This window comes from Echiichthys vipera (assembly GCF_963691815.1).
Source record: "Echiichthys vipera genome assembly, chromosome: 20".
Classification (NCBI taxonomy): Eukaryota; Metazoa; Chordata; class Actinopteri; order Perciformes; family Trachinidae; genus Echiichthys; species Echiichthys vipera.
In genome coordinates, this window is record NC_139845.1 from 5,935,098 (window position 1) to 5,956,317 (window position 21,220).

The following is a 21,220-nucleotide window of genomic DNA, read 5'->3' on the forward strand; positions in this document are numbered from 1 at the left end:
ACAAAGGGGCTCCGTTGCGTTAAAAGGCTGTGACGCGCGGTGACACGCTGTTCTGCTGCTTTTGTGCGTTTTATCTTGTTGACAAAATGTCAAGCGTTGAGGGCAAATGCAACGCCGAAGAAGCCTTGGCGTTGATCTTCTTGGACAGTGGGGCAAATGTTGCTCTGGAGGACTCGTCCTCCGACGAAGGCAGCCTGATAGAGGCGGAGCTCTCTGATTCAAGGCATGTAATCTCAATATTACTTATACATATACAGAATTATTTTTTGTGTGTGTTTAAGTGTATTTTTGTTCAATACCCTAGTGCAGTTGTAGGTCAATATATGCATATATTGTCTATTTTTATGTCAATAGAGAGGATGAAAGTGAGCACCCAGGCTCCCAAGGTGCTTCTGCTCCCCCCACACCTCCAACCAAGCCATCATCAAAGAGGACGGCAGCGAGAGCATCCAAGAGGACAGCAAAGCGTCGTGGGAGTCTGCCTGCTGCACTTGTGGAAGAGGAAGGAGAGAGGTGTGTGTCTTCTTGATTTCCAGCAGTAGTTTCAGAGCAACTGAAGCCTTGGTGTGTGTGTGTGTGTGTGTGTGTGTGTGTGTGTGTGTGTGTGTGTGTGTGTGTGTGTGTGTGTGTGTGTGTGTGTGTGTGTGTGTGTGTGTGTGTGTGTGTGTGTGTGTGTGTGTGTGTGTGTGTGTGTGTGTGTGTGTGTGTGTGTGTTCCCCAGTGCAGTTGTTGGCTAATACATAAATATATTGTCGTTCATATCTATTCAACAGTGAGGATGAATATGAGCCTGCAAGGCCCTCTGGCTCACAATGCGCTGCCCAACGTCTCTCTCCTCCTCCCCCGACTCCAGCCCGGCCACAGGATGGAGAAAGGTGGCACGGTCGAGAGGAGGGAGACCAAAAACCGGAGCGCCTCAGGTTCATGCCAGCCCGGAATCCCGGTCCCACGTTTGACATTACAGCAACGTGGACCCCCCTGTCACTCTTCCAGTTGTATTTTAGTGCATCTGTTGTCAGGACAATTATTAACAACACCAATACTAATGCAGCTCGGAGGATTGACGCTGGCAGAAAGTTCACGTGGAAGACTCTGACTGTGAAAGACTTCTACATGTTTTTGTGCATCGTTGTCTTCACTGGCCTCGTGCACGTCCACCACAGAGGGGACTATTGGAGGAAGCAATGGCCGTATAACTTCCACTTCCCTCGCTCGAAGATGTCCCGTGACCGGTTTGAAACCATTTTGTGGTCGTTGCACCTCAGCGACCCAAAAGAAGACGAGGACAACGATCGCAAAAAAAACACTCCGGGTTACGATCGGCTCTTCAAAATAAGACCCCTGTACACCGACATCGTGACAGCTTGCAAAGCTCATTTCCAGCCCGCTCAAAACATCAGCATCGACGAGAGAATGGTTGCGTCAAAGGCTCGGATCAGCATGAAGCAGTACATGAGGGACAAGCCTACTAAGTGGGGCTACAAGCTGTTTGTTCTTGCTGACTCTGCTACAGGCTACACGTGGAACTTTTTTGTGTATGCGGGGAAGAGTGACAGGGGTAATGTCAACCCAGCTCATGGTCTGAGCTATTCCTCCGTTGTGGACTTACTGCCTTATTCTGTGCTTGGTGGCGGCTACATCTTATACGTAGACAACTTTTACACCAGTCCCGCCCTCTTCACAGATCTGCACAAAAAACACATCGCCTGCTGTGGGACCATTAGAAAAAACCATGTTGGATTCCCACAGACATCTACAAATGACTTCCCGAAAAGGCCAGAGAGGGGGGATATGCGCTGGATCAGGAAAGGCAAACTGCTGTTTGTGAAGTGGATGGACACTAGGGAGGTGAGGCTGTGCTCCACACTCCATCAGGCTTACAGTGGAGAGACTGTTCAGCGCAAGGTGAAGGAGGATGGGGTTTGGCGCACAAAGGCGGTGCCTGTGCCTGATGCAGTTGTCGATTATAATAAGAGCATGGGCGGTGTCGATCTGTCCGATGCTCTCATCGGATACTACACCGTACACCACAAAACTATGAAGTGGTATAAAACGTTCTTTTATCATTTCATCGACATAGCTGTTGTCAACAGTTTCCTGCTGCACAAGGAGTTGTGCAGGATGAAATCTCTTCCTGCTCTGACTCAGAAGGCCTTCAGAGAGCAGCTCGCAAACGAAATGATGGCCTTTGCTGAAGGCTCATCCTCCACGTCTGCACCAACATCATCCTCAACGTCTGCACCAGCATCATCCTCCACGTCTGCACCAGCATCATCCTCCACCGCTGCTCCAGCATCATCCTCCACGGCTGCACCAGCATCATCCTCCACGGCTGCTCCAGCACCATCTTGCACATTAGCTCCAGCGTCATCCTGCATGCCTCGTTATTACAGTACTGACGCGAGTCAAAGTAGGAGGTACTGTAAGAGGTGCCAGAATGCCGGCATAAAAAGGGTGAAAACTCCCGTTCATTGCAGGAAATGCAACGTCCCCCTGTGCCTCACTGCAAAAAAAAACTGTTTTGAGCAGTGGCATGATGAGCTGCCAAATGCTTGAGGAACACATCCTGCTGCCTCTTCCTGTGGCTGTGCAAGCCAAGGGTTTGTGTCTTGTTAATAGTTGTTTGTTGTGCACTTTTGCTGTTGCTATAGCTCTTTGTTGTGGTACTTTGTTGTTGTCGCTGTTGTTGATTTCCATCATGTATACTACATATATCAATGTTGTCCTTTTGTAGGGTTTGTGTGTGTGTTCGTGTGTGTGTGTGTGTGTGTGTGTGTGTGTGTGTGTGTGTGTGTGTGTGGGGGGGGGGTCCTATTTATTTATTTATTTATTTTTTCTTCAAAAACAGTTTTTTCTTAGACCCAAAATGACATTTAAATGAAATTAAATGAAGTTTACAACTTGGTACCTAAGAGTCTCTAAAAGCACTAATGGTGCCAAATTGTGCCAAACTTGAGGACGCCTATATATTTCTTTACTATAACCTCTATAGTTTTTCTCTGCTTTATTTCAGCAGCATCAAACGTCTCCCAGGTGATGTCCAGATGTTGTTCCATGGCTTTATTGAGTGTTTTGTCTACTGTGGCTTTATTTTCAAAGGGATATTTATATAAAATGACGGGTTTTTTTAGGCGAGGGAAGAAATTCTTCCATTTATGCTTTGTTCCATCTGCATTGACTCTGACACAGTTGCATTAATGGTGCTGCTTACACTTCTGATGGAAGTGTAACCTTTATTGTAATATCAAGATAATGCACATAAAGCTTTTAATTACAGAAATATGCCCTTTTTATTCTGAGCATGTCATTTTCGAGCAGGAACCTCAAAAAGGGACTATGGGAAGAACATGTGACTGTAGTATTTCTACTTTTACTTCTGTACGATTTTTTACTTATATTAAGTTTTTTCACTGTAGTATTTGTACTTTTACTTCTGTACGATTTTTTACTTATATTAAGTTTTTTCACTGTAGTATTTGTACTTTTACTTCTGTATGATTTTTTTACTTCTATTAAGTACTTCACTGTAGTATTTGTACTTTTACTTCTGTATGATTTTTTGTACTTATATTAAGTATTTCACTGTAGTATTTGTACTTTTACATTGTAGTATTTCTCCTTAAAGCAGTAAAATGTTTACTTGTAATTGAGTATTTCACTGTAGTATTTGTTCTTTTACTTCTGTCTGGTTTTTTACTTATTAAACTGTAGTATTTCTACCTTTACTGCAGTTAGACTGTTACTTGTAATGGAGTGCACTTTCACCTACAGTATAGTCAAGTCATGGAACAACTACCATCTTTGTAAAGTCAATGCTAAATGCTACTTTATTCAATTTAATTCAATTTTATTTATAGTGCCAAATCCTAACAAAAGTTATCTAAGGACACTTTACAGAGTATAACTTATAACTGCACTAAATCTGCCATTTTATTCACATGTGGTGCATTATACTATAACTTAAATTGACTGTTAATAAGGTATGACCCACTTTATTCTCCTCCATGACAGATCATCTCTTCACAAGTGATGCATACACCTCTTCTGGTTTGTTTTGAGAGAAAAAAGAAAAAGTATGAGGTATCAGTCTTGACAACACAGCAACCACTACTGAACAGGTGAAAGAGCAACAACTTCATCAACAGCAACTCCAAGGAGAAAAACATCCCAGTGCCGAGCACGATGATTGATAGGAAGAGCAGTGCAACACGGAGGGCTATCACGAGAAAGGTCACCGTAGCAAATAAAAAAATAAGTTATAGTCCCACAAAAGGGGAAAAAAGAATGACATGAGTCATGTTGGTGTTCACGGACCAGCGGCTCCCTCCCTTGACGGTGACTCACCTCTCTGATGGCTGTGCAGAACTCACTCTGAAGCACCTTCTTCAGAGACTGGAGCTTGTGACCGGGCACGTCGCCCGACTCCTGCAGCTTCTCAAGCAGCTCGATAGCCCTGGCAACATCTGGCGGAAAGAGGGACGTAGAACGGGTATGAGTGTGTGTGTGGGCAATTATGCTAAGGGGGATTCATATTAACAGCACAGCCACAAGAAAGGCGCTGGAGCGAATCAATATGTGGGATAATGGAAATAGACTCAGTCGGGGCCTCGTGGGGCAAGAAAGATAGAATCCCAGTCCCATCCATGGATCGTTTACATTGGCTTAGCTATATGCGTGAGAATAAGGGAGAGGGGGAATAAATCAGGCACTCATTTGTTCAAATGCAACACTTACTGGTGAGAGTACTGACGTGCATTACAAAGCATTTACACTAAACCTAAGCCTTAAGTTAGAGGCCGTGGCTCTGGGGTCTACTGAGCTCTCCTCCACTAATTAGCTTGAGCTCAATGAGCCCGCCAGCTCAGCTGATTTATTTCTTGCCCTCTGAAACTGGCAAACCAATGGAAATACATAATAGAATGAAAGGGAAGTGATTTGTGACTCAATCACTGCACTTGTGCTGTTGGGCCTATAAGATGTTTTATTCAGCGTGTGTGTCCAGAGAGCCGCGACCACACAGAAAGAGATTATTGGTTCAGTTTTACAGTAGAGCTGTTGAGTTTCCCTGTTTCGTTGTAGTTTCACGCTAAGATATATTTTGATTGTTGTTGCAGGCCCACTGTATTAACTGATGATCACTTTCATTACCTCCACTAAGCAGGTTATGTTTTCTGTTTGGTTTGGTTTGTTTGTCTGTTTGTCAGCAGGATGATGGAACAACTACAGGCCTAATTGTTATGGAACTTGGTGAAAGGGCGTAGCATGGGCCATGAAGAGCCTGCTAAGTTTTGGAGCCAATCCAGATCAGCGATGGATACGTAAAGGATTTTTCACTTTCATTAACAATGTGAGATGCGGCATTTAGCCTTGGCAGAGGTCAGAGCTCTCTGAGTGCTGTTCTAGTCCATTTAATATGTTGATTATTTGATTGATCAATTCGTCATTCAATCTAAGAAATGTCAGAAAATAGGGAAAAGGCCAATCTCAAGTCCGCAGACACATGGAGATTTCTTCACATCGCTTGTTCCGTCGAAGGAACAGACCAAAACCCAAGCTGTAAGACGTTAAAATGCTCCCTAGAGCTGCAGGGCATGGCAGAGTCTGGGTTTGTATCTGAGGCCCACCTAGGCTGCTTGTTTAAATGAAAGTGAAATTCCGGTGTAGAATCATCCCAGAGTATATTTAGGCAAATGGGGTCATTTTTTGTGTGTGTGAACTAACTTGCTAACAGCCAGCCTCGGCTAAGCTCGGGGCGGCGAGTCGAACGCATTAAAACATCTTTTTTAACCACTACTACTGCTCCAAATAACACCAAACCTCTGCAGTAGCATTATAAGAGTCCTTACCCATTAACCGAAACACCAACAACGAAGTATGTGAACACGCAGTGTATTAAACAAGTGTTTTGAAAGACTTGCCTACTGGCCCCCCGTACAAGCTGCTCCATTCAAGTCAATTACCGAATGCATCCAAAGAGAAGGAGCCTGTTGATGATTTACTCCAGCAAAACACTTAAACAACAGCATCCCTATTTTAAAGACTTTACACAGCCCCAGCCACATTTGGTTGCCCAACAACAGGGATTAATCAATAGAGAACAGGCACGTACACATTCTTTAGATGTGTTCTGCATCAGATGCTTGTGCGTCTATGTATGCAGGGAGAATGATATTAACAACTAGACACAACTTGTTTTCCTCTACAGCAATCAGTGGGGGGGGGGGGGGGGTACTAGTCATTCATTCATTCATTCATCTTCAACTGCTTGTCCCTGTCGGGGTCGTGGGGGGCTGGAGCCGATCCCAGCTGACATGGGGCGTGAGGCGGGGTCCACCCTGGACAGGACGCCAGTCTATCACAGGGCACATAGAGACGAACAGAGACAGACAACCATTCACACCTACGGGCAATTTTAGAGTAATCAAATAACCTAACACGTGCATGTTTCTGCGTGGGGGATACTAGTGCTGATACTAATTGATAAAGTCAAAAACAGTTTAGATGATCAAAAACTTTCGGGTAAATGAGTGTTAGTGACAAGCACCGTTGATGTAAAGAACCGTATGTCTTCAGCAAAGTGAATGACAATATGAACAATTAAAAAATCTGATCTCATAACAAGCAGTAAGTTAATATAAAAACTGACTGATCTCCACACTTTCATGTCACTACAAAGCTGTATCACTGTCTCTTTTCACAGCACACAGTGACAAATTGTGCACAGAGGCATCACACACACCCGTACTGATATTGAATTGTGGGAATATGGGAATAACTCAATAAAGCAGATGGCAGACAGAGGAGCTTTTACTGTTTGCAGACCAGTGGGAGACTGAAGAAGAAGTCTCCAGCACTGACCGTGAACACTGTATAAGGCCATAAAAAAGCGTAACACACACACATTGTTCCCTTTATTGCATTGTGCGTTATACTCCGCACACATGAAAGCGGGGAGCAGAAATCCAATGGCTGTTGCTATTTTAAGCGCTCTGTAAGGACGCACTGAGGATTTCATTGATCAATTGAGTTCCCAGTTGAGTTCCCATCGAGCCCGGCTACGGCTCATGAGAACTAGTCCAGTGAGAATTGTGCTGGCAAATAAGAAGTAGCAATGGGGCGAGTCATCACGATGATGCTAATCAGCCATTAATCAAATGCATGCGAAGAGGTACATGCATATAAAATTAAACGAAATGTAAACTAGAACTGTGACGGCAGCAGTTCCACCCTGTTTCCCGCCTACCAACGCACATTGGTTGTCATTCCCCAAATAACCTTTCACTAAGCCCCTCCCCCCAAAGGACTTTCAATGACAGGCATGAATGTTATGGAACAACATTAGCTCTCATTTGGAGTTAAGAGTATGGGGGTTTAAAGAGCTGATATTCTGCTCAGTATCTCATATTAATAGTTCCTATCAAAGTGTGTTTCCTCTATGCCTGAATATCAGAAAACCCACATTCTGAAGGGCTTCTGTTGGGCTTGTACGTTAAGCAGCTAGGGCATTTTGTCTAGGAGGTTTATGAGCATTTCTTTCTCATTAAACAGCAGTCAGGGGTCATCCAGGAAAGACTATTTTCTCCCCCTGCTCTGCCGTAATTTGCTTTCACGTGCTCATTAGCACCATTTTCTATATCCACATCAAGGCCTTCCACTAGGCGTTTGGGATTGAGATTGCAGACATTTCTCAGCTTTCATCTCGCTGAGCAAAAGTGATGGCTGCCCATTTCCTGATATAATCTTTCTAACTTGAATTTGGGTCGTTTTAAATTCCATCAGCCTTGCGTCAAATAGAGTAGTCCCTCAATTAAATGCTCCAGTATTACCTGCATTGACGATTAATAACTATAATACCGTAGACTGCCCCAGTCAATATATGTCATGTCCCTTTGTAGTTTTATTCCAACGCGTAAACACAAGGACACAGAGAAGATGATTACAGTTGTCCACACAAAATGAGTGGTAATAAGTTGTAATCATATAGCTCTCTGGCTCAGAGGTAATGAAATGTCTGCTGCTACTGTATTGGCACATATTCTCTTCACTGCTTCCAGCGATATCTAATCTCTGAAAAGATTTCCTGCTTCGCCTTCGCACTGTTTTCCATTCACACGGGAGATACCGTTGTGAGAAAACGTGTAAACAAATCAAAGTACGCTCTAAATGTTGCATGAAAACAGGTCTGATAAACTGGCACATGCCTGGCGGAGTGTCTCTGGCACATAATATAGCGTCTCTTCCTTTTGTCTTCCGTTCTGAGCCACAGATTTTAGCACAAACGTCTCATGAGTGCACTACGATTCCCACTGCTCTGCATGTTTGATGTAAAAGTGGGACATCAGATGAGCGGTGTGACTGATCAGAGCGGTGTAAAGTAAAAAAAAAAAACAGCGGGGGAAGAGGCATTGAAGAGCAGCTGAAATGGCTGCAGGGGATCACAGTTACGTCACATTAACAGGAAATGATTCCTGAATCGGAGTTGCAGCGAAGTGATACATTACATTACCTAATGGTCTGGCAGTGAGAGGGTCGAGGGGGGGGGGGGGGGACTCCTGGATGACCCTTTGCACTCTGATAGCGCTGACACAACCGTGGTGAAGGACCTCACTCATGTCATGTTACTCCTTCAGCTGAGGAAAGAGGCTGACAGAACAAACGGAGCGTGGTTGAAGATAACACTAAGTATGTGTTCAGCACCCACATGGTGTGCCTGTTATATGCTCAGTATATGAATAACTTCAGCTGCTGGACGGTTAAGACGGGACATACGATCCCACCCTGCCATGCAATGACACCGCTGGATTTAAGTCTTTCACAGTATGTCATAAATAAATACAGAATTCAAGCCATGCATTACTTTGACTTCTCCAGTGGTGGAACAAGCACTGTATTTAACGTAGACCTATTATGATTTTCCTTATGCTCTGTCATATATATCTTGTCATAATGTCGGATGTTCGTGCTTAACATGACGGGTTTAAGATCTGCTCAGGATACAGACTTCTGCCAACGCTTTCTTTCAGACACTATGTTCTAGTTTCTCGGCGGTCTGACGTCAAGCCTTCACAGATTTTCAAATAAGGTCATCTGCTCCAGGAACATGACCAGAACGTGTTTACATGCTTCCGCATTCAAAAACACATTTTTCCTCATATACACCTGCATTCACCCTCTCTCCGAAATGCCCGGTCCATCTCTTTAAGCCTGCCTCAGCATTTATACAGTCCCTCAACCTGCCTTATAATTTAAAAAGACATAGATTCTCATTTTTTACAACAATGAAATATAATTATTATTAAGTCCATATGGCTAAATGTTTCCATACAGTTACCTATTTACACATCCAGCTGACACAGATCAATATTAGCATTCACTCGCAGTTGCGTCTCTTGCCAGCTGATGAGTGTTAATTCAATATTCACTCTCCTACAGCTCTGATTTGGGTCTGCAGCAAACTCCTGAGGGAAATATCTGCCTCTTTAGCTGCTAAATGCTCCAGTGTTCACCAGCTAGTGGCTAGCTTTGTCCGTCCTGCTGTTCAGTCCTGGAGGGATAGTGAATAGTGGATTTTAAGAGCTCTGAGAAAACTAAATCTAAAGGTTATGGACCATGAAACCAAAACAATACGCTGAAAAGTTTAAATGCTGCAGAGCTGAGAACTGTGAGGTCAGGTGATCACTCTCAGTGGGTCTGTCGTAACGATCGGCATTCTTCACATACACATAGGCATTTGATCCACGCTTAATATAAAAATATTGATTATAGTCATTAATCTGCCAGCTATTAATTCTCTCATCATCCCAGAGCCTTGTCTTTCTATCCCTGCCCTGCGCGGGTGTGCGCATTTCTCACCTCTCATCATCACTTGACTGCCACACCCGGCTGCACAGCTGTTCCCGATACTCTCATAAACCACTCAGAAAATTTACCTTCCCTTTTCTCGCACATCTTTGTCAGATCCAGATCGCCTGTTGTGCCTATGAGTCTTAACATCTTGGCTCTCTTCCTTCTGACTGCCTGTCTTGTTATGTCCGCCTGCATGCCTTGCCCTTTTTTGTCCTCACTGCCTGCCTTTTACAAAGCCCTGCTTCTGACCACGGGCACATTAAACCTTGCTTTGACTCTGCCTGTTTGCCTCACTTGTGCATTTGAGTCTGTCTTACTAAGCTGCTGCATAAGTTAAATATTTGAATACCTCTGCTACTGCTCCTGACCAAATCTGTTAACTGAAAATACAGTGGAGGGGAAGTTCATCCCCCAAGTGCTCTTTTGTACTGTTTTAAATGTAATCTAAACCCAAAGACTCTATACTCAACTGGGGGCCATTTTTGCAAAATGACAGGAGGCCAGGGCCAGTTATTGAACAAACATGAAAAATATCTATACCATAGAATGAATAAACATAAAAAGGCCAATAGATTATCCTTCTTTGAAATCCTTAAACTGAATACCTCAACCTCAAAATGACTCACCCAGTGTTACGTCGTATGCCTTCATAGTGAATGGAGATTTGCAAAACTATATTCTCAAAGTAACGTTTAGCCACAGCAGAACTATAGCAAAACATCTGTTTACAAACTGTCACACAACTCGTGCAGTTTAACCCCACTACTCCAGTCGAATGCTCACTACTTTCCAAACGAATGCATGCATTTTCACTAAAAACATACTGCTCGTGCGCAAACGTCCCGCTTGCGCAGGCACACTTACCCACAGACGAGTAGCGCGTCTGCAAATGCTTTTCAGGCAGATGTAGAGCATACAACTAGATAAAACGTGGCTTGGAATGTACTGCACAGGTTGCGTGAGAGGTCAAATAAGTTAGTTGTTAAACCTGGACCCCTATTACTTCAGCGCATAAAGACATTTTCTTCGTCTTTTGATTCTCAGTTCACCTCGGAGGCATGCAACAAAAACAAGTTCTCTTCATAGATTCAAGGTAACACTGAGAAACGGATACACAAATGTTCATTTTGAGGGTGAATAATTCCTTTCATTTATTCAATACATTTACTTGGCACAAGGATTAACACTAGGTCTGTTTGACACATAAATCTGATATTTTGCTGCACTTAACAGCTGCAAATGCATTTAAATTACAAATGCAGTGCTTATATTTATTCAACATTAAACATAACTGGAACCCTTCATCATGCAGTCACTCAAATGTTCCTACCTTGGTACTTTTTTGATATATAAACAAGCTCTATTTCATGCTTTTTAATGCATAATGGAAGTACACAAAAAGAATCCCAGTGTGAGTCACTTTATTTCCATTTTTGTCAGCGGGACACCGGCACCCTACCGTGAGTTGAGTAGCACCGCTCTAGGGGGTTCTAGGGGATTCAGTGGCTCCAGATGTGTGCAACATCTGTACATGTTTTCACATCCGCCTTGGTGAAAACTATATGCTCAATCATCGCACTGACGACTGCAAGTCTTCCAAATTTAGCAAGTCTCTGAAGCAGACTGCATGCAATTAGGTCATTCTCACTCTGTACTTTGACAGATTCTCCTCCAAAGGAAGAGAAACCGGAGCTGATGCTGCTGTATCTAAAAGAGGCTTTCTTTTTATAAAAAGTATATTTCCCCTCTCATTATCTGCCAGAAAAAGGTTAGGGAAAAAAGCACACCAAGATATCGCAATGTGCGATGGAAAAATCATGAGTTGTAATTACTGAGTATCCTTGAGGAGTTGTGACACCAATTGGAATTTGTGTGCTCGCTGCATCAAGATACAGTTAGAGAGTAACGCGCTGCTGCCATATTAAGCAGAGTGATGACACCGGCAAAGATCCTGTCAGCAGTTAATTTCCCACTGCTATCGTCAAGATGAGGGCTCTCTCATTAGTAATACTTAATGATTAAAGGAGCAAGGTTTAATGCGAGTTTTTTTAATTACGTGCCTGTCAAGACTTCACGAATACCTTCTGAGAACAAAGTTTTCGTTGAGTGTGGATTTTGTGGGATTACAATATTGCTCACAAATGTTAAAATGTAAGTCTGATTTTAACTGCTGGCTCCCCCCCCCCCCTTTATGCTCTCATACCATCGGTTAAAGGTGTTATAGCGCTTCAAATAGAAAGTAGCTTCCACCCGCCTACATTCTCCAAAACGTTCCATACAATATTCATTTTTTTCAAACTATAAGATCCTGAATAAATGTGTCGAAGACCAGACGCCTCACGGTGTCTTCAAGTGTTTTCTGTGTTCGCAAGAAGAGTGGGAAGACATGATCCATTTTTTGTTATTTGTATGAACCCGGTGGCCTAGCAACAGTGTTCATAAGACTGTCATCGCTTGAATGCCACAACATATAGTGTACTTGACTTTCCATGGTGAAAATATGAGCCCATGACAGAATTTTTAACAACTGGGACTATAAGTTCCCCAATCTCTCCCTCTGGAGGCTGTGGAGAGACTTTCTTCTCATCTAAGGTAGAAATAGGCCCTCCAAAAAGACATAAGGATAAGTTAGCACAGAACTACTCTCTGTAAACGGATATCTGCATATGAATACATAATCTGTAGGCAACGGCAGCGTTCTGTTTGTAGTCGTAGTCATAGCACTGACCAATCACGTTTGAGTGGTCTTCGGTTGCATGCACATGAACAGTTCATGCGGAGAGCAAAAGACACAGAAATGCTTTCGTCTGATGCTTTTAAGATTATTGTTGGGGCCTTTTTGCCTTTATTTGACAGCACAGCTCAAGATGGACAGGATAAGGGGAAGACAGAGAGAGGGGAGGACATGCAGCGAAAGGCCATGAGTGGATTAAAACCTGAGTTGCTGCTGGAAGGACTCACCCTTTTATATAGGGCTAAATCCATAGCTTTAGCATAGCTTTTATCGTCCTTCATATGCAGATATTTGTTTAAAGAGACATATTCTCTCAACTCCAATTCCATTCTCACGTCTTACATCGATAAGCGGGCCCAGTGCATCAAAAAGCATGTACGCTGGCTACTCCGAAAATCCGGAAATATTGGCCCTTTCCCCCAGAGGCTAAATCGCCATCTTATGAATAATCGATGGTTTCAAGATTGGTACGGGACAAAATAATTCCTCAAAAGAACTCAACATCAAAGATCGATCATAATAATTCATTGCAAAATAATTCTAACTCGATATTATCGGCTCTAACGATTATGATGCTGTGCAATATATTATGTAATCTAATCACGGAGAGACCTATGTCCATCACACATTCATTATCTTACACACACAACAGATCTTTAAAGTTTTTTTTTTTTTAATCTAGTTTTAAAAGAATAACGCTACTCAATGTAAAAAACGAAAAGTGGTAAAAGATGATTATAGTTGACACGTCTGTGTGGCATTTCCCTGAGCTCCTCTAACATCAGGCTGACTAAAACAGGTCATCCTAATCATTTGCTGATTAGGGAAATGGCACAGCGCTAAACAAAGCCACAGTGACACATAATGAATGCTTCAAAGCTCGACAAGGCTCCACAACATCGTCGCGGGGATGTGTTTGCACTGGGCAACGCTCCAGTTTTCTGGTACAATTCAATTTATAACACTGGCAGAACTGAGTGTAATTCATTTTCAGTACTTAGAAGTGCCGTTTTGACAAAACTGCGGCGATGTAAATAAACGCCCAGATCAGAGGCTGAGCTCATTAAACCATGCGGCCGTGATTAAATCTGAAGATCCTCCTTTCAAATTCTGCTTAAATTACCTTCCTCTGACTCGACTCGACTACCTTTGTTCTGTGAGATATGTTATCTGGGCAGCTATGCATGCTTGAATAAATTGTCCTGAAAAGGCCTTGCCATCTGCTGCTGCTACTTTCACCCCGGTGTCCTTGGTGTCCCTGGCACCCCTGGCACCTTTGCGGCTAATTCAAACCATAATAAGTGAAATAATCACACCGAATGAGTAAAATGGGACCACGGAGTTTTACCAAAGAAGTCCCGTGCCAAGAGAATTAGCTCTAAATTGCCCTACTGCGGCGATCCCCTCAAAGTACGCCAAATAAATAATTCCTTGAGGGCTGAGTGCTCCTGTTAGAGCCTGTGGTGAGAGCAGAGACTGAAAACATCACACTTATTGTATTCTTTATCCTCGCTCATTACTGGACAGTGTCCCTCCAAGACATTTACTCCAAGAGCCTTTATTTCTGTATTAAGCAGAGCTGGACTGACAAATCAACAGCTCTGAGTGACGTCACTTAGTCAGCAACCCTTTAATCCTTCAAATCGCTGGTGTGACTGAAAGCATGTGATGGTCTGGCCTCAAATCAGTTAACTCGCCATGATCTCAGACTGAAAACAAGGACCTGAGAGTGCTGCCTCTATTTCCTTAAGTCTATAAAGACAGGAGGCTGAGAGCCATACAGAAATTGTTTGAGTCACCAAAACTTGACACACAGGGAAGAAAACCAAAAGGAATCATACTGGAATGAGCGAGTGCTTCTCTCTTGAGTTTAACAGCCTCACAGGGAGGAATGCACTGTAGAGAAACCTCTTTCTCAGACTGACTGCAAAAGGTCATCCTCATCATGTGTTGATTAGAGAAAAAGGCACAGAGCAGAACAAAGCCACGGTGACACGTAATGAATGCTTCAACACCTGACAAGGCATTGTTGTGGGGATGTGTTTGCACCAGGCAACGCTCCAGTACAATAAGTCAGTTTATAACAGTGGTAGAACTGAGTCTAATTAATTTTCAGTAGAAGTGCAGCCTTGACCAAATTACAGAGATGCCAATAAATACCCAGAACAGAGGCTGAGCTCATTAAACCTAGTGATGTCCAAAAATGAACACATCTTCTTGAACAACTCATTTTAGGGTCTGGACTGTCTGTAAAATGTGCTCTTGTGGATGACAGATACAAAAAAATGACTTGCCCTTCAAAATGAATGAGAGATGGTTGGTCATTAACATGTCTGCAAGTGTCACAGAGAAACTAATGCCATATTTTGCAAAACTCAAGAGTTTTGATACCTTTACATGCATCAACACTGATTCTGTGAAAAACGAATTGATCAGCACATCACTAATTAAACCACGCTTTCCTGATTCAACTCCCGATTCTCTTTAAATTCTCCTTAAACGACCTCGTCTGACTCCACTCCTACCTTTGTACCCTGAGAGATGCTATCCAGAATGCCATGCATGCTAGGATAAATTGCGCCGAAAAGGCCTTGCCATCTGCCACTGCTACTTTGACCTGGTTGTCCTTGGTGCCCTTGGCAACTCTGCTGCCAAGCGTCCTTCCAAGACAATTACTCTAAGAGCCTTTATTTCTGTATTAAACAGAGGTGGCTTGAGATATCAACAACTATGAGTGACGTCAGCTTGTCAGCAATCTGCTAATCCAACAAATCGCCAGTGTGACTGAGAGCATGTGATGGGAATAAGGTCTGGCCCTTAAATCAGTGAACCTGTCACGATCTCTCAGAGGGAAAACAAGGACAGGGGCAGCAGAGTGCTGCAGATATTCATTTCAGTCTATAAAGACAGGAGGCTGTAAACTCTACAGAGACTCACCAAATCTTGTCACACAGGGTAGAACAACCACGTCGTACTTGAAGGAGAGAGGGCTTCTTTCTAGAGTTGCCCTTTTGAAGTCACAGAGAGACGTGCACTGTTCAACAGAGAAACTAACCTCTACATACCAGAATATAATGCAGCCACAAGATGTTGCATTCTGTGTAAAGAGCACAACCTACCTTTTCTCAAATGGAAAATCGATCACTTTCATGCCCTTTCAACGGTATCTTTCTACCTTTTGTAAACAGCAGTTGAATGCAACAAGCTTACAGCTGTATTTTGGGGTTATCAGAGGTCATTCTTGGAAATGGAGGGAGTCTTTAACTGAAGCAGAAATACTGTAGATAATGTAAATCTCTGAAAGGCTGAAAATAGAGTCAGAGTCAGTGCTTGAGGGCGCACTCACACTGTCCGTTTGGACCGTGCCCAAGCACGATTCAAGGCTAAGGTCTAGTTCGTTTGACCAGTGTGAGTGCAACTGCACTGCGGCCTCGGAGACCTCCCGTGAAAACTTTATGGGCACGGTGCTGATGGACATTGTGAGTGCGTCCTGAGAGAGGTGGGCTTTTGTTGAGCACGGTTGCACATGTATGGGCACGAGCGCAAGCATTGACGGAGTTCTTGATGTCTATTTATATAAATCTGTTCCTCACAACGGACATTTGAAAAGATGCACCAAACGGTTTGCAGTGGTTTTATGTGGAGGTGGAGTGTTAACTACAGATTTGGTCGGATGAAAATATTCAAAAACAGTCAGACAAAACTAAATCTCTGAGGGGTGATGACATATAAGCAAGAAGCATGCAAGCTGCGGTCCAGATGAGTAATGTGAGTACAAGCGGGCCGAGGGAACAGAGAGGGGGGGATTACCCTAAAGCACGGGGCACAGTACGAATGGACAGTGTGTATACGCCCTGAAAGTGCAGTTTTCTTCTAAGCATGAACTGTGTAAACACTCGATCATTCTTCAGGGTTATGAGTCTTGACATAAGCCAATAATATGTGCCATGCGTGTAATTAACAGTTGAGTCACTTCTCTTTTAGGATGATTAATTTCTAGCAAAATATGTTTTTAGGCATGCTAGCAGCATGATCAGCTATCATGAGGTTGACATTTGTAGATTCGGGTGAAAAATCTCGACAACTATTGGATGGATTTCCATTAAATTTGGTGCGCACATTCATGTCCCACCAAGAATGATGTATACTAACTTTGGTGATCCTTTCATTTCTCAACCAACATCTTCGGCTCCAAATGTATTTTTTCCAATAATTTCTTTAGCGAGCAGAAAGGAGCAAAGCTAATGACATTCCAATCAGCCTTAATTATACTTTGTATTTAGTGCAAATTAGCAAATGTTTTACATACTAACACTGCAGTAAAATAAGACGTTGAACACGGTGAACATCATTCCTGCTAAACATCAGCGTGTTAGCGTTTTCGTTGAAAGCATGTTGCATGCTGCCGTTAGCTATTGTACACTCTGCAATCTACAACTACGGCAAGACAAAAAAGCAAGCGACAAAGGATTATCTAAATGTATCTGCCTCAAGAACATACTGTAGTGTTACATTCACCCCTGTCGCCATCAGTATTGAGCCAACTACAGTAGTGACAACATGAGCCTTTAGCCCAACGCACATATGCGCAGCTAGCTTAAAACATTTAGTTAAGCTGCTACACTTTGCAATTTTTGCACACAGATGATCTTTCTTCTGGCAAAATGTTTTATACCAAAACTAGTGTCATTTGTTTTCTGGCTACTTTCGGACAAAATTCCTTCACCAACTGCAACTGAGATACGCCCACGATGACCTGTGCTCTCACTGCTTCATCTCAAAAAGGCTGTGGGGCGTGTGTCTATTTGTAATGCAGACTGATTTTTATAAAATATTCAGGGAGGTTCAGGCCTATTGTTCGTGATAGGGTGCTGGTTCCTGCTTATCACAGTCATTTCCTCTGACAATAACAGGAAGGCCAGTGATGCAAGATATTCTCATCCTGCTTTGACCCAACAAACCGAGTGAGAACGTTGCAAATTAACATCTCTATCTGTTTCTTCCCTGCGTGTGTTTGACAAACTCAGCACTCAGCATTTAAAGCCTATTCCCCACACAAGACGAGACTACCTATTCATTAGCCATTAGAGTGTTTTCTTGAAAGTGGCAGCAGCTGAAAATAAGAAGTCTGTTATGCCGTTCTCTCTCTCTCTCTCTCTCTCTCTCTCTCTCTCTCTCTCTCTCTCTCTCTCTCTCTCTCGCTAACTCTCTAACTCTCTATCGTCTTCCTGGCTCCTGTGCGAAACTATCATCATTATTACTGCTCCTGCCATTACAGCTGCAGCCGCTGACTGGTCATATTCAAGCCACAGCATGTGAATAAAATGGATCAGCCCCCCAGCATACAGTCTGAGGTCACATCTGAATCACTGCTCCTGCAAATGACTAAGATCAGATAAGGCTGGATACGGACATTTTGCCAAGATAGAAGACTCAACCTCTGTGTTTAAAAGCCATCATTACAGCTAAAGCCCCTTTCTATAATTCTGTAGGATGGGTGTGAGTTGGAAAGGCTTGGGTTGCATTGTTTATCTCTTTGCCTGGTGCAATCTCATTTCATTAACTCTGCATGGTATAGCACTTCTGCACCCAGCTGAATGTGCATAAGTAAAGCTCGACTGCTCACAAGCATTAAACTTCAGTGAAGAACAAATTGCGATTGAGTACACAGGGAAAAGCAAATCTAATTCTGATAGCAGAAAATGATCAATTGTGGCCAATTATTTGTATTCCACATAACAAGTGACAGCAGTCAGATTAATTCCTGCATAAGCATTTATGCTCCCAACAGATAAAGTATATTTATAGTCACCTCCTGTGGCTTGGAAGAGACTGGGGAGCTGATGCTAGCTTTACTTGGCACAGAGGAAATCGCTCCCCTTTCTCTAAATTTGACAGCATCCACTTCCCATGCAAGGCTTGTGCAATATTACATTTAAAGAGTGGATATGCAGTTGATCTGAACGTAGGAGGGGAAATGTTTCACTTTTGATCTAAAACTTGAAAATATAAAGTATGAGGATTTATAGCTGCTCTATCATGTACATAGAACATCTTGTACTAAATCTGTATGAGATAAGATAATGTATTATTTCACATTTCTGCCCTAGATATTGGTAAACACAGCACACATGTTTCAGAGGGATCATAGTGCATGGTGGGCCTTAACAGCAACCTCCGGGGGTGAAAAATGAAGCCAATGTTGAAGTGGTAAAGACTGCAGTTTCTCCATCGGCCACTTGAGGCTGGCTCCGAAGGCAGGTCAAACCCCATAGATTACCATGTTAAAATGCCTGACTTTACAGCATAAATAAGCGTGTTTACAGCCTGGTACAAAATAGGGTGTTGGTCTCTATAGCTAATTTTTTATTCATGACAACTTGACAGGATGGATTTTTATACATCTCACTCATTTCAATTGTAATAAGGCTTAAAGTTATGCATAGTTAAAGTGTAACTCTGGAGCAAAATCATCCTGTGGTCTTTTTAGGCACTTAAACATACATCAAATAAGTCATTGAGACAGTTTCTTTTGTGTAACAACTATTAACAGAGAAATCCGGGAGAGTCGCTAACAGCCGGACGTGGCTAACACTGAGTATCTCGGGGCAGTACGGTTTTGGCATTAAAACGGCTTTTTAACCAGTAATACTGCTCAAAATAACAGCAAACCTCTGCAGTAGCATGAGAAGAGTCCCTACACAGAAAACAAAGCACCAATGTGCTCCTTGCATTTGCTAATTGACTTGAAGCAGTATTAGTGGTGAATGCCTTCACTGTACTGCCCTGAGCTAATCAGTGTTAGCCACGTCCGGCTGTTAGCGGCTCTCCCAGATTTCTCTGTTAGTAGTTGTTACACAAAAAAACTGACTTGACGGCTTATTTGATTTATGTTAGAGCCAAAAAAGACCATGGGATCATTTTTCCCCAGAATTACACTTTAAGAGCATGGGTGAGTGCCAGGTGGGTGCGGTCACAGGTGGCTTGCAAAGACTGCAGGCTTCATTCGGTCCGCCTCAGCTCCACCTCTTTGCCCATTTTTGGATTAGCTGGCAGTCAGGGGGCATTTGAAGCCAGAGCCACCTGTATTGAGCCTCAAGACGGCTCTACAGAGACCTACGGGTGACATCACAGAGACTACCCTCCATATACTGATACCCCCATGCGACACATAAATGCAGGGCTAGCCATACCGGAGCAGTTTGGGGGTTCAGTGCCTTACTTAAGGACACATTGGCAGGGCTTGGTAGATATAATACAAGCTACTCTCAAGTTTTCTCTCACAACTGGAGTACACCCTGCTGTCAGTGGTGGCGATCAAACCTGAAACCTGATGGGTACTGGTCTCGAGTGGCCAAACTAACATTACAATAAAATCTAGGACATCAGTTTTTCCCTTTAAGGAGGCAAATAAAACACATGCTTATTATGCAGAATGTTATCCTGGAGGCATTAACACAGTATGAATGAGGTCAGGGGATGCACACATTTGTGTTAAAGTCACATAGTGTACAATTACATACTCTATCTCAGCTCTGGGTAAACACTACCTGTGGTGCATTGGCGAAACAGGCAGTAACACCATCATTAGGCTTTAATTGCAATTCGCTTGCATACTGTTATGTTTCTAACAAGTGTGCAAAAAACACAACAGCTGTCCATATGTTCCCACGAAGGCACCGACCTGGCTGGCGTGCACCTGCCCCAATTCAAATATTCAAATACAAAAGTTGTCTCCTATCACAGAGTGGATTTTCGTGCCAACACGCTCCAGTAGCTGCGGCTTTACGCTCACAGGCGGGGAGCAAGAGGCGAGCTGATGATATTACCGAGAAGGTTACATAATATAGATGGGGATAAACGAGACGCACTGTGAGCGGCGGAAGGGTGTCCGTTTGTCAAATAAATGACAGGGAATTAATACAACGTGCGACGCAAGAATTTGAGACAGGAAACGAGCAAAAAAAAACAAAAAAGACGCACGAACGGACCTGGATAGGCTGGACGATTTTATACAGAATAGCGCGAGCCTCGTAGGAACAATCTGTAGGAATATCCGAGCCGGGCACAAACACCTGGATTTACCTCGGGTTGCAAGTTCCTTGCCCAAGTTTTTAATAAAAAAAAAAAAAAAATACCTCAGAGGACAAGCATACATTAGAAAAGCTCCGAGCGCCTTACCTCGATCCAGAGAGAGCGGTTGGACCACTGTCGCCATAACTGCTGTTTACTGGAGACTGGAGAGACTACAGGAGCCGCAGCATCACACACACACACAGAGGGAGAGAGAGAGAGGGAGAGAGAGAGAGAGAGAGAGGGAGAGAGAGTGGGAGAGGGAGAGGGAGAGAGAGAGAGAGAGAGAGAGAGAGAGGATGTTGGGAGTGGTTGGGAGGTGGATTAATCTCCCTCCATGCTCATAATATCTCATAACCTGGCATTGTTTGCGGGAACAGTAGCTTTTACACAAACACATAAATAAATGTCTCGTGGACATGTAAGTTGACCCACTGAGGCAGGACAGTCCACCTCTTTGAAAGCATGTGGCACTTTCTTTAATGTTTTCTTGGGATGCAATGAATCTGCAATGGAAAGACAAATAACCATTGAAACCACTTAAAGGGACATATTTTGCTCATTTTC

General features: G+C 43.2%; 1 protein-coding gene across 2 annotated transcripts in view; it reads right to left on the reverse strand.

Annotated features, from left to right (window-relative positions):
* The window catches only part of lin7a (lin-7 homolog A (C. elegans)), a 48,694-nt gene extending 27,895 nt beyond the window's left edge, over positions 1-20,799 (reverse strand). For both annotated transcript variants that reach the window (XM_083935415.1, XM_083935416.1), the window contains exons 1-2: positions 20,762-20,799; positions 4,345-4,463 (exon numbers count right to left, since the gene is read on the reverse strand). In XM_083935415.1, coding sequence (XP_083791541.1) covers positions 4,345-4,463; positions 20,762-20,798 — 156 coding nt within the window. In that variant the 5' untranslated portion in view covers position 20,799. The remainder of the gene's footprint in view (positions 1-4,344; positions 4,464-20,761) is intronic.
* Positions 20,800-21,220: the final 421 nt, after the last annotated feature.